We start from the raw sequence: 15,353 nt of genomic DNA, 5'->3' as shown, positions 1-15,353 counted from the left end.
CCTGCATGGGACTGAACAGTTGTATAGTTTGGTCTATTTGCAGAAGTATGAAACGAGCTCTCTACTGCCATGTGTAAAAATCAACCAAAGTAGATTAAAGAGTTAAACACTACACACAAAACTATGTAAAGAAAACAGGAGAATGTTTCAGAATATTGGATTGAGGAAGACTTTTGGAGGAGATACAAAAGTGGAAATATTCAAATGGGTTTATATCAAATTTTATTTTAAAAAATCTGCACAGCATAGGAGAGAGTCAACAGAGTTAGAAGAAAACTTAGAGAATTCAAGAAATTACTTTCAAACTGTACATCTGGTAAGAGGCTAATAAGAATGTACAAGGAATTCAAACAACTTAATAGGAGTGTTAGAAACCTGTAAACCACCAATGGAAAAATTTCTCAACAGAATTGCAAATAACCAATCAGATATTTCAGAACCTAGTCATCATCAGTAATCATAAGAAAAATGCAAATAGAAGTCACAATGCGATAGAGTTTGGAGGATTCCAAGAAGAAAAGAAAAAAAGACAGTAAATGGTGATGAAAGGGGTGGAAAAATGGGAACCCTTACATGTAGTTATTGAGAGTGTAAATCAGTATAGTCATTATGGAGAACAGTATTGAATTTTCCTCAGGAAATTAAAATTAAAAATATGATGTAGCAAAAATATGATGTAGCAATACCATTACTGGTTATATTTTAAATGATATTAAATGGCTTCTTTGTCAAAAATTATTTGTTCATAGGTGTGCGGATTAATGTCAGGGTCTTCAATTCGATTCCATTGGTCCACATGTTGGTTTTTATGCCAGTACCAAGCTGTTTTTATTACTGTAGCTCTATAGTACAGCTTGAAGTCAGGGATCGTGATGCCTCCAGAGGTTGTTTTATTGTACAGGATTCTTTTGGCTATCCTGGGTTTTTTGTTTTTCCATATGAAGTTGAGTATTATTCTTTCCAGGTCTGTGAAGAATTGTGTTGGTATTTTGATGGGGATTGCATTGAATCTGTAGATTGCTTTTGGTAAGATTGCCATTTTTACTATGTTAGTTCTGCCTATCCATGAGCATGGGAGATCTTTCCATTTTCTGACATCTTCTTCAATTTCTTTTTTCAGGGACTTAAAGGTCTTGTCATATAGGTCCTTCACTTGCTTGGTTAGTGTTACCCCAAGGTATTTTATGTCATTTGTGGCTATAGTAAAGGGTGATGTATCTCTGATTTCCTTCTCCGCTTTTTTGTCCATTGTATATAGGAGGGCTACTGATTTTTTTGAGTTGATCTTGTATCCTGCTATGTTGCTAAAGGTGTTCATAAGTTGTATTAGTTCCTTGGTGGAATCTTTGGGGTTGCTCAAGTATACTATCATGTCATCTGCAAATAGGGAAAGCTTGACTTCTTCCTAGGAAATCATAAAATCTGAACATTAGTGTTAGAGGATATCTATCCTCTTGTTCAATGCAAAAATAGCCTCCAGACATCACGATCCCTGACTTCAAGCTGTACTATAGAGCTACAGTAATAAAAACAGCTTGGTACTGGCATAAAAACCGACATGTGGACCAATGGAATCGAATGGAAGACCCTGACATTAATCCGCACACCTATGAACAAATAATTTTTGACAAAGAAGCCAAAAGTGCACAATGGAAAAAAGAAAGCATCTTCAACAAATGGTGCTGGCAAAACTGGATATCAACATGTAGAAGGCTGCAAATAGATCCATATCTATCACCGTGCACAAAACTTAAGTCCAAGTGGATCAAGGACCTCAACATAAATCCAGCTACTCTGAACCTGCTAGAAGAGAAAGTAGGAAGTAGTCTTGAACGCATTGGCATAGGAGACCACTTTCTAAATAGAACACCAGTAGCACAGACACTGAGAGAAACGATCAATCAATGGGACCTCTTGAAACTGAGAAGCTTTTGTAGGGCAAAGGATACGGTCAACAAAGCAAAGCGACAGCCTACAGAATGGGAGAAGATCTTCACCAATCCCACATCTGACAGAGGACTGATATCCAGAATATATAAGGAACTCAAGAAATTAGACATCAAAATGCCCAACAGTCCAATTAAGAAATGGGCTATAGAACTAAACAGAGAATTCTCAACAGAGGAAACTCAAATGGCTGAAAGCCATTTAAGGAATTGCTCAACATCCCTAATCATCAGGGAAATGCAAATCAAAACAACTCTGAGATACCACCTTACGCCTGTCAGAATGGCTAAGATCAAAAACACTGAAGACACCTTATGCTGGAGAGGATGTGGAGCTAGGGGAACTCTCCTCCACTGCTGGTGGGAATGCAAGCTTGTACAACCACTTTGGAAATCAATATGGCGATTTCTTAGAAAATTGGGAATCCATCTCCCCCAAGATCCAGCTATACCACTCTTGGGCATATACCCAAGGAATGCTCAACCACACCACAAGAGCACTTGTTCAGCTATGTTCATATCAGCATTGTTTGTAATAGTCAGAACATGGAAACAACCTAGATGCCCTTCAACTGAAGAATGGATAAACAAAATGTGGTACATATACACAATGGAATACTACTCAGCAGAGAAAAACAATGACATCATGAGGTTTGCAGACAAATGGATGGATCTAGAAAAAATCATCCTGAGTGAGGTATCCCAGACTCAGAAAGACAAACATGGTATGTACTCACTCATAACAGGATACTAGATGTGGAACAAGGATGACTGGACTGCTACTCACACCACCAGGCAGGCTACCTGGAAAACAGGACCCCAAGAAAGACACAGGGATCGCCCAATGACAGAGAAATGGAATGAGATCTACATGAACAGCCTGGACATGAGTGGGGGTAGTGAAGGGCGAGGGTCGAGGGAAAGAGAGCTTGGGTGAGTGGGAGATCCCAGCTGGATCAACAACAGAGAGGGAGAACAAGGAATAGGAGACCATGGTAAATGAAGACCACATGAGAATAGGAAGAAACAAAGTGCTAGAGAGGCCCACAGAAATCCACAAAGATACCCCCACAACAGACTGCTGGCAATGGTCGAGAGACAGTCCGAACTGACCTACTCTGGTGATGGGATGGCCAAACACCCTAATTGTCATACTAGAAACCTCATCCAACTACTGAGGGATCTAGATGCAGAGATCCATGACTAGGCCCCAGGTGGATCTCTGGGAGTCCAATTAATGAGAATGAGGAGGTTTTATATGAGCGAGAATTGTTGAGACCAAGGTCGGATAAAGCACAGAGACAAATAGCCAAACAAACGGAAACACATGAAATATGAACCAATGGCTGAGGGGTCACCAACTGGATCAGGCCCTCTGAGTGGGTGAGACAGTTGATTGGCCTGATCTGTTTGGGAGGCATCCAGGCAGTGGCACTGGGTCCTGTGCTCACTGCATGAGTCGGCTGTTTGAAACCTGGGGCCTATGCAAGGTCCCTTGGCTCGGCCTGGGAGGAGGGGACTGGACCTACCTGGACTGAGTCCACCAGGTTGATCTCAGTCTGTGGGGAAGGCTTTGCCCTGGAGGAGATTGGAATGGGGGGCGGGCTGGGGGGAAGGTGAGGGGGGGAGGGGGGAGAACAAGGGAATCTGTGGCTGATATGTAGAACTGAATTGTATTGCAAAATAAAAATTTAAAAATAAATAAATAAATAAATAAATGATATTAAATGAGTATATCAAAGAAATATTTGCATTTCCACATTCTTTGCAACACTGTTCATAATAGCCAAGAAATAGAAAGAACACATGCACATGAACTGATGAGTGCTTACAGAAAATTTAATGTATGTACATGATGATACAATATAGGGATGCAGTCTTGGCATTTGCAACAAATTAGATGGGACTGGAGATTACTGTGCTTAATGAAATAAGCCAAGCACAGAAAGACAAACGATACAAATCTTGTTCATATGCTGAACTTAAAAATTGTTGGTTGTTGGATCTCTGGGAGTCCAATTAGCGAGAATGAGGAGGGTTTAAATGAGAGAGAATTGTTGAGACCAAGGTTGGATAAAGCACAGGGACAAATAGCCAAACGAACGGAAACACATGAAATATGAACCAATGGCTGAGGGGTCACCAACTGGATCAGGCCCTCTGAGTGGGTGAGACAGTTGATTGGCCTGATCTGTTTGGGAGGCATCCAGGCAGTGGGACCGAGTCCTGTGCTAATTGCATGATTTGGCTGTTTGAAACCTGGGGCCTAGGCAGGATCACTTGGCTCGGCCTGGGAGGAGGGGACTGGACCTACCTGGACTGAGTCTACCAGGTTGATCTCAGTCTGCGGGGAAGGCTTTGCCCTGGAGGAGATGGGAATGGGGGGTGGGCTGGGGGGAAGGTGAGGGGGGTGGGAGGGGGGAGAACAAGGGAATCCGTGGCCGATATGTAGAACTGAATTGTATTGCAAAATAAAAATTAAAAAAAAAAAAGAAAATGAAGAGGTAAAAAATCTGCCCAATCTTTTTAAAAATATGGAGGTTTGAAAGGTAAATGTATATTTTTGATTGTTGGTGATTTAACACAGAAACTCAGATAAAGTCTAAGGTCTAAGTTAAAAAAAACAACAACAAACAAAAAAATGAAAACTTAAGGTATTTAATCATTTTTTTCCATTTTAAAATATTTGTTTCCATATCAAAGGTCAAGTAAATATAGCATTGCCAATTGTACTTGGACCTATTAAAAACTGGGAAATTGATGTGTTTGGCTCATTGATTATTTTGGTGATATCTATACCCACTTGATGAAGACTAAAGCAGATTAATCAGTTGGTTTTATAAAGTGCATGAAGTATTCATTCAGACAATCATATCAATGTTGATAACCAGTTGTTAGCTAAGCAATTCATTTAAATAAAATATGTTTTGTGGAACATTTTCCATAGGCTAATAATTAATATTAGTTTTAAAGGCTATGAGATAATATACATAATATAGCAAAGAAATATAGTTATATTTTCTAACTCACAATCTTTCAAACTAATTGCCTCAGGTGTCTTTTATCATCTCTTTTTCCAGTAAAATCTATGATTGTACTTTTGAACTCACTTTGTGAACTGGTAACGTCTTTTCCTATAGAAAAAAACATAAAATAATAAATATAGACTACTTGTTAAAAAAAACAAAACAAAAAAACAAAACAAAAAAAACAAAAAAATTGTTGGTTGTATTATAGTTGAAAGTAAACTGGAGAGAATAGGAGGAAAGTATGGAAAAATGTTGACACAGTCATTGATATGAAAATTTAATTAGAGACTCAATAGTTGATTAGATATGTCAAAAAGACATAAACAGCAAATACGGAGAGAGACAGAGATAGAGACAGAGACAGAGAGACACCAACTGTGATAATGCATTCTGAAGAGTAAAAATAAGAATGAAGAAAACTCAAGAGATTCTTAGACACATGTGAGATACCCTCAAGTATACCAATACATACAAAATTGGAGTTCCATAAAGTAGGTACAAAAGGATCAGAAAGAACATTTGAAGAAGTAATGGTCAATTGTTTAACTAATTTGAACATAACTAATTTTCTATATATCCAATAAACACTATGAACTCCAAGTAAAATAAAGTTTAAAATGATCATATAGAGAGATAGCATAATAAAATGACCATGGCAGGGCTGCCCCTTTCTGAATGGAGACAGAGGAAGAGTGGATGGGGAGGGGAGTAGATGGGAGGTGGTGGGGGGGAGGGAACCAGAGGAGAGGAGGGAAATGTATGTAAGATAAATGAAAAGAAAATGTTATTTAAACAAAATAAAAAGAAAGAATAAAGTGAGAAGGCTAAAAAGTCAAATTGCAAAGACCATGCAAGAATCTCAAAAGCAGAACCAGAAGCAGCTCATCACAGACATAGACATCTCAAGAAGATTAATGTCTCCCCAAACTGTGAGCTGAAATAAAAGTACAGTAGCCTTCACAATGAAATAGTTTCAACTAAACAGATGCTAAAGTAATAAAAATGGCAGTCAAGATGACATATTGATGATGGACAAATAGTAATCCAATGGAAAAAATATAAAAATACATAAAGAATAATTAACATAATTTAAAGCAGAGTAGATAATTCCAAAACATTATTGAAACTTTACTCCATAACTCACTGACAGGTTGAATAAACAGAAAATTAACAGGGAACTACAGGATTTGATGTATGCTATAATATAGACAGACCTAATAGGTATCTATAGAGTGTTCCACACAACAATAGCACATAAATATCTATAAGATTGTTCCACACAACAGCAGAATATACATTCTTCTTAAGTGCACCCACAACAGTTTCCAAATAGAGTGTACATTATTCCAAATGGACATCCAAACAGTCAGGAAACAGTTCTCAATTAGCTTAAAAGGATTGAAAGTAGGAAAAGTATACTTCCCAATATTGATGGAATAAAAGGAGAACTCACTGATGGAAAGATAATTTGGGAAATTTGCATATATGGGAATTAATTGGGAATTAGGCAACTTGATCCTATAATAGTGAGTCAAAGTAGAAACCATAAGATATTTAAAATACATTGAGATAAAGAAAATGAAAACATGTCATAACAAAACTATGAGAAACAAAAAAGCAGTGCTTAGGAGAAAAAAATATAGTTGTAATGTTCATATTTTAAAAGATCTCAAATGAATAAACTGATTTTCATTTAAAAGTAGAGATTGGAGAGGAAACCAAATCCAAAGAAGAGTCACTGAATGAATGAACTTTCTGTCAAAAGGTGAATTAAACCCAAGGTGCATAGAGAAGGGGCAAATATCAGTGACATGGAAATGGGAGGTAAAGGAGAAAGTTCATGAGTAAATTTGCTTCTTGGAGAAATTCAGTAAAACTTATATAGCATTAGCAAAATTAAAAAGAAAAGAGACAGCCATTCTAAGTAAAAGAAAACAGTTACATATTACGTAGACATTAAAAGGATGATATAAGATTTCTGTATGCTGCTTTGGGCCACACATTAGAAATATTAGGTAAAATACAAAGTTCTTTGAAAATTACTATGTACCAAAATAATATGAAAAACAAAATAATATTCCTATTCATTTAGAAATAATTAAATAAAAAATTAAGACCACACACACACACACACACACACACACACACACACACACACACACAAGTACAGAAGGCTATATGACTAAATTATTTGTTTTAAACAAAAGTGATACAATAAAAATGTTCCAAAAACTTAAAAAGATATATAGTTTCAGATTCACTTATATATATTTTATATTATATATGTAAGATCTTCACACCAAAACTGGCCACCAAAGAAAACACAATGACAAAGTAAAATCTCTCTGGACAATTAGCTAAAAAAGGTTAATTAAATTTAAAAAGAATCCAATGATATCGAAATGAAAAATTCATTACCAAATGGATTGGTAATAAATTGCTACTTAAACAATCCAAGGTTAATTACAATTCAAAAACATATAATCTACTATACTAAGAATAAAAGAGGAAATAAAACTAATAATCATCACCCTAGACACAGATAAAATGATTCAAGGAAATTCATACCTATTATGAAAAGTCACCGCTAATATAGAATAATAGGAACTCCTTGAATCTAATGAAAGATATTTCTAAAAGGCCTGAACTAACACACAACCTTATTTTTTTTTTGTTTCCCTGTGCTAGGACCTTATACATGCCAGGCAAGCCTTCCACCACTGGAGGCCCAGCCCAGCACACAAACATCATTCTTAAAGCTGAAATACTAATACTTTCCACTCAGAAAAGAAGAGAAAAATGTCTTCTACCTCCACTTTCACTAAACACTACTTTGCACACCCGGTCAAGATAATAAAGATTTAAGATAGGAAGGATCAAATGAATCTGTCACTACTTATAAGTGACATCATGGAGGATATATGGAAAATGGCAGTAATTCTTAACATGCTCATGTCAAGTGGATTTAGCCAGATGTCTGGGCAAAGAATAAAGATGTAAAATTTTGGGTGTATGTATTTATATATACCACCAACAAGCAATTGGAAATAACATTTTAAAGCCAACACTATTTACAATAGCAGTCAAAGAAATTAAATGCCCAGAGATGTTTCTACGAAAGATAGACTGTAAAATAGAATTTAAATAACAAGTAAATATTCAATACCTCTGTACATATGGATATGTTTACGGATTGCAAACCATAGTATTGTTTAGACTTTAGTATTTACTTAATTGATTTATAGATTCAATCCAGTTATGCTTTTTAAAAATAAGATATTTTACTTGGAGACTGAATTTCAATTTTTATGAAAACGAAAAGATTTTAGAGTACTGTGAATAATTTTGAAGACTACAACTAAATGATTTACTCTATTGCATTATCTATCAGACTTACTGCTTGAAATAACGACTGCTGGATACACCCGAGTTGCTCAGAATTGTATATAGTTAGATATTTTGTCAAAATTAATTGTGTTGAGCTCAAGTCATGTAACAAGACCAGATGATGTTTCATGCCAGTGACACAATTTAAACTTTTTTCAAAATATTGGGATTTTGAAAAACTATATCTATCCCTTAAAGATTGATATCTTCTGAAATTTTAAAAGACTTTTTGTTAATATTGGCAGGAGCTGTTAGCACTCGTGATATTTTTGATATTGTATAATGAAATAATCAACTTTGGAAGGTCTGTATAATTGGTGAATCAATATTTTCCCAGTGACTTATGCTTTGCATTTCCAAATCAAGTATCAGTAATTTGCCTATGTATTTCATTGGCTATTAATGTGACAAGAAATGAAAAATCTGAGATATTGTTTCAGATTCTACATTACAAGTAAAAAGAAACCTGTCTCTTGCTGAGTTTTCATACAATGCCAACCCTCTCACAATTATCTGAAGTATTTATAAAAAACACTTTCCTATATTGAAGCTGTCTGTGTGGTGTTGTGTATTATTTTCATACAATTAAAAAAGTACCCTATTTCAATAAATTAGATGCAGATGCATACACGAAAGTAGCAGCCCAACACTAAACAGAATAGAGAAAGCAATACTTGGGATTGAAGAGAATCACTTCTTCAAATCTAGTGATAAAGTTTGAAAAGCAATGCCCCTTTTCACACTGATTTTATTTTTGCAAAAATAGTTATTGTCCTAGATCTAGTTATTTATGGTAATATATAATAGGTTTGTATTATTTTTAAAAACTTTGTGCACATAATTTAATTTTTTTAAATGTTCAATTTTTAACACAGGGAATACAGATGTACTATGAGTCACTATATGCTTAAGAGTGTAATATAATTGTGAGAACAAAACATTTGGAAATTGATATATTAGTCATCTAAGAAATCACTAGCAGTTTTGTTCTTGTTTCTCATAATCACTGAGGGTGGCTTGTTGAGACCTTATACCATCATTGTGGATTTGTCTGTCTGTTTTGTAGTTTTGTCTATCCTCTTTGAATGTGTTCAAATTTATTGTGTTACATTTTCTGGATAAATTAAATATCTCATTATCATGTACTAAACATTCAACAGAATATATATTTTTTAACAAAATTTTATTCTTACTAATACTTTTGCTGTATAATATTCTTGTTGGTCTTTGAGGAAGGGACCTTTTAAAAAATTCAACTTTTTATTTTATATTTTTAATATACTATACATGTATGTGTTATTTTTTCTAATTCTGACATTCTTAGACTATTTAGATTACTTATACTTAATATAATTTGAGATATGTTTGGTTTTAATTCTGCCATTTACTATCTATTTGATATTTTCTTCCTTTATCTACATTTTCATCTTTAATATCTCCATTTAGATTTATTTTATTTATCTATAAAATTCTACAGAAAATATTTAATGTAATATATAAATATTTAAGATAATATATAAATATTATATTACAATATTTTAAGTCTTGAAGTTAGGCAATTCTCTTGCTTTTTTGTTTCCCTTTAATGTACAAGCTATTCTTTTTTCATCAAATCTTATTGTAAAATATCATTTTATATTAAAAAATGTAATACTCGTTTCTATCAACTTATATGCTGATTTTTAAATGGAGAGAATGAACTGAACTTTATAAGCACAATTTTGCACATATAGATTCGTGCAATTCTGTGGGAGACTTCATGGCTTGTTATCTAAAGGTGTCTTGCTATATACTCACAGAATCTTCTACAATAACTACAACAAAACAATCTTAAAAGTGATATAAAGTTATTTGCTTAACTAATCCAGAGATAAAACTTTGGAAGATTAATGAAGAGTAAAGAAAGGTCTTGATCTTGTTATGGTCTCTCTCTGAATGTCTCAAAGAAACACAGGTTGAAGAGAAATTATTTCATGAAACATAGTAAGTTCAACTGGGTGAGAGAGGGGAAAGAGGTTTAGGAATGCTCTATCTTCTATCTAGTTAAAATTCTTGACTTTAATGTCAGCATGCTCAAAACATTTATGACTATCTTAAGTATGTGAAATAACGTGATTATTTATCACTCCTTAAATATTCTGAATCTTTAAAAAACAACAACTGTCTTTTTGTGTTTAAGTAGAACTCAAAAACTAATTAAAATTAATGAGAAATAGTAGATTTTGTTTAATAACAGCACAAATTTACATATGTTTGTTTCATGCCAATTCAAATTTCATTATTAATTTTTCCATTAAAAGCTTGAGTATGGAATATGTAAAAATTAGTAGATCAAATATTCTGGAAAGATACTTCTTTTCATAGATTTCAATGTTATAGTTTATGAATTTAGGCTTTTTCTTATAGATTTGTAATATTAGTAACATATTATATCTGTGTTGCAGAATCCATTGGTATATTAATGTAAAAACAATTTAGCTGTACAAATGGAAAGCTTATATATTCATATCCATATGCATTATACTTTCATTATTTTCAACCTAAATATCAGATATGTAGGTCAAGAATAATTACTCGTCTCCCGTCAACGCAAATGTTACCAGTCGATGTCTGTAGGTTGTTCACAGTACATAATCCGAAGATATTGAGCATAGCCGCTGCAATTCTATGGCCAGGTATTTACCTATTGATATTGCCCAAACGATGGCAATCTTCATGATGGCCTTAGTCCGCGAATTGAACCGGCTATGCTCAATAGGATTACGTATTGCTACATACCGGTCCAGCGATATGGCGCAGAGGTGCATGATGGACGCAGTTGAAAATAGCACATCGAGTGAGATCCAGACGGGGCACAAATATCTAGGTAATGGCCAGACATAATCTGAAAGAGAACAAAGAGGAGACAAAAACCATGTTATCCCAATTGTACCGTCTAGACTTTTCCATTTTAATATACTTATTGCTCTTCACATTTTTAAGACAGTGAAACTTCAGTGTTTTTTCCAGGGATGATTATGATATCAGTTATAATATGTATTACAGTACACTTTACATAATATGAAAGTAACCACTTTAACATGTGCAGTCCCAAGTCATTTAGTACCTTCACAATATTGTACCAACATGGCTTCCTTCTATATTTGAAATGTTTCATCACCCCAGAAGAAAAACACTATACATTAAGCAGTCAACAACCCATTCTTTACTTCCCCCGACTCATAGGCAAACTCTAGTTGTTTTTTGTTTTTATTTTTTTTGTCATTACAGATTTACATACTTTGAACACTTCATATAACTGGAATCCTTCTTGCATAGTGAGATTGTTGCTAATTATGTTACGAGGCTTATACGTGTTTATTTATTTATTATTACTCTGTTCCTTCTAATAGCTGATGGGGTGGTCACATGAGATTTTTCAGATGCTCTTAGAATTGTTTTTAAATTCCCTTTATGGATTGTTTACTGTTGTGTATAGTATTGACAATAATTTTAGTATATTGATCCTGTGTCCTGAAACTTTGCCAAGTTCCTGTTTCATGTGTAGTTTTTGTGTGTGGTTTCCTCATGATTTTACATATGTAAGATCATAAATATTTTTGTTTCTTCTTTTCCAGTTTTCTCTCAGTGTTTTATATTCTTTCCTCATCTAGATTATTTAATTTGTCATAGGGTGATTATTCATTGTATTGTTTCCTAATCTTTTAAAAGATTTATCTATCTATCTATATATCTATCATCTATCTATCTATCTATCTATCTATCTATCTATCTATCTATCTATCTATCTATCTATCTATCTATTTATTGTGTGCTTGTGCTCACATGCACATGTGTGTTGCCAAAGGCCAGAAGAAGCCATTAGATCCTCTGGAAATGTGAGCTTCAGGTATTTGATGAGTTATGTGACATGGGTACTGAAAACTGAAATGAGATCCTCTGAGAAAACGTCAAGTACTCTTAACCCCTGAGCCATTTCTTCACCCCCTACTTGTTAATCTTGCAATTTTATAGAAACATACCAAGCTTTGGGCCTAATTTTAGTCAATTGTGTCACTTATTTTTTTCTTCTTTCCATTGTTTCTCTCATGAAATCTGTCAAATTTTCAAAGAAGTCTTGGATTTCTTAATTGTACATTTTCTTATTCTATGTTATTGTCTCAGTTGAGGTTCCTACTGCTGTGACGATATACTATGACCTAAAGCAAGTTGAGTAGGAAGGGTTTATTAGGCTTACACTTCCACATTGCTGACCATCGGTGAAGGAAATCAGGACAGGAACTCAAGCAGGGCAGGATCCCAGAGGCTATGGAGGGTTGCTGTTTATTGGTTTGCTTCCCAGGCTTGCTCAGCCTGCTTTCTTATAGATCCCTGGATAAGCAGCCCGAGATGGCACCACGCACCATGGGCTGAGCCCTCCCCCATTGATCACTAAGAAAATGCCTTACAGCTGGACCTCATGTAGGCATTTCTTTTCTTCAAATGAAGATCCTTCCTTTCTGATGACTTCAGATGTGTCAAGTTGACTCAAAACCAGCCAGTAAATTATGATTATCATTTTGCTAGTTGGGCTAATCTTGCTCTTATTCACTAGTTACTTAAGACATAAAGTTAGATCAAATTGTTGACATTCTGCTGTTGATTAACTCTAGTGAATTTTATTTCAGTTATTGGACTTTCTAACTTCCAAATTTGTTTTTGGTTCGTTTTTATAATTCTAAACTTTTAATTATGTATTTGTTGCAGAATAGTTTTCCTTGTCTCCTTTAGTTCTTTGTTTACTATTTCCTTTAGCACTTTAAATAACTTAAGTAATTGTTTAAAATTTTGGTAATTCCATTCTTGGGCTTCCTGTTGTCAACATCTGTTTTTTTTTTTTCCCCCTTAAGAGTGCCACATTTTCTAATTACTTTTTTACGATTTTTTTTGGGTTTTGGTTTTTGGAGACAGTGTTTCTCTGTGTAGCCCTGGCTATCCTGGAACTTGCTCTGTAGATCAGGCCGGTCTTGAACTCTTAAAGATCTGCCTGTCTCCGCTTGGAGTATGATTTTAAATTTTAATGAAACATGTATTTGGGGAGATTTTTAATTTTATGATGAAGCACTTCTATAAATCAGATTTTCCTCTTTCTCTGTGGGTTGGTGCTACTTGCTATGGTGGGCTTTGTTGTTGATTTTGTTTTTTTTTTAGGGAGGGTTGCCTCTTTAGGAAAGGTTACTATTTTTCAAAGCCTGTTTTCGTTGTCTTTTATAGATACTATACTTAATTTGAGTTTACAGTGCAGTATGGCTTAAGGATTGAAAATAAATTGAACCTGGTCCTGGTATATAGCCCAGGCTAGTCTTAAACTTCTGATTTTCCTGTCTCAACCTCCAGAGTCATGGGAGTTATAGGTGTTCACCACCACACTTGGCTCACACCTAGTTTTTCACTAAAATAATCTAAAACTCTCTGTAGGCAAGAAATAGTCCCTGAGTGCTTTCCTTTGGTCTATGAGATTCAGAATATCAGAAATGTCATCTTAGCCATCTTGCCAACCCTGGATTTCGTATTTATGCTTGTTATTCTTAGACCTTCATGGGTATACAGCTTTATGACTTTCACCAAATTTAAGGACTTTCCAGTTCTTACTTTTCAAATAGAATGTTCCCTCTTTTACCCATTGAGTCTCAAGTCATGTATATGTTAGAGAATTCTACCATTTCATAGTATATTTCCCAGGATATGTTATTTCTTTTCTGAGCACACTTTTCTATCTGGTGCTGACTCCAACGGATCTCTCTTCAAGTGAACTGAGTATTTTTTTTTATATAATTTATCGTTTGCTGTTACTTCTATCCAAAAGATTTTAAAATCTTTTCATGTATTTTTTTTCAGCTCCCAAATTCCTTATATATCTTTTGAGAGTTACAATTTCCAATCATTGTGAACATAGTTTCCTTTATGCCATTATCACAAATATATTATTATTATTCTCTAAATTTCAGTATCTGTATGTTTTCAGGATATGATTCTAAAAAGTGAATCTAGGCACATGTAGGGAGGTTACTTTACCCCCGTTATTTTAGAAAAATTTATCATAACCTAACCATTATGAATATTATATTGATGAGATGCTGGATTTTATTCTATTGCTTCAAAGAGTATTTTGTGGTTTTGTTTTTCTAGGCTATCATTTATTTAATTGGGAACAAGTCATAAGTTCTATTCCTTGGGTTGCAGCTCAAATGTCATTTCAGTTCACTTATCTTAACATGTTTGAAGCATTTGCTAGCAAGCATGACTTAAGTTAGTGTAGTGGTAGGTGGGGTTTATGGCTTTTCAGAGAAGAATTTGTGTTTCCTTTCTCTATCACTATTCTATCTTAGCTACTCCCTCAACTTCTAAATTGAATTTGTAGTTTATTTAAACTTTTCTCTTAGGTCTGTCTGTTTTTCTTCCTTCCTTCATTCCTTCGTTCGTTCGTTCGTTCGTTCCTTCCTTCCTTCCTTCCTTCCTTCCTTTTTCCTCCTCCTCTTCGTCCTCCTCCTCCTCTTCTTCTTAATTTTGAGACAGAATCTCACCATTTTAGTCAAGGAAACCACTATGTGATATTCAACTTATGACAATATGCCTGGCTTAGCCTCTAGAATGCTAAAAACTAGGATGAGCCTAGTTTCTTCGGGTTATTTAGGTAACAAAATCGAGCATTGTCTATTAGAGCCATAGTGACAGCACATAGCATGAACTATTTCCTCCTCTTGAATTATACAAAAATGATGGATGTTGAAAACTCAACCAACGTCACTTTCATCCAAGTGCTTATCTCTAGCAAGTCCTCTAAACACAGTGTTTATGATTTTTGACTGTTATCATTTCTTTTAATTTTTCAGAGGTAAGGATCGAACCTATGTCCTTATACATGCTAGGTATGTGCTCTACTACTGAGAGCTACAACCTCAGTCTGTTATCACTTCTTTCAGCTTCTTTGAATTATATCTGCTTTGGAATT

General features: G+C 34.5%; 1 protein-coding gene across 2 annotated transcripts in view; it reads right to left on the bottom strand.

The window, feature by feature from the left end:
* Htr2c (5-hydroxytryptamine receptor 2C) overlaps positions 1 to 15,353 on the bottom strand; it is a 74,428-nt gene that overhangs the window by 19,810 nt on the left and 39,265 nt on the right. Inside the window, exon 3 of one of the 2 annotated variants that reach the window (XM_059250630.1) lies at positions 11,046 to 11,246. In XM_059250630.1, coding sequence (XP_059106613.1) covers positions 11,046 to 11,246 — 201 coding nt within the window. The remainder of the gene's footprint in view (positions 1 to 11,045; positions 11,247 to 15,353) is intronic. The other variant, XM_059250631.1, reaches the window with a different exon arrangement.

Source organism: Peromyscus eremicus, chromosome X, assembly GCF_949786415.1.
Source record: "Peromyscus eremicus chromosome X, PerEre_H2_v1, whole genome shotgun sequence".
Taxonomy (NCBI): domain Eukaryota; kingdom Metazoa; phylum Chordata; class Mammalia; order Rodentia; family Cricetidae; genus Peromyscus; species Peromyscus eremicus.
Note: the sequence above shows the minus strand (reverse complement) of the source record. Positions and strands in the feature narration are given on the sequence as shown.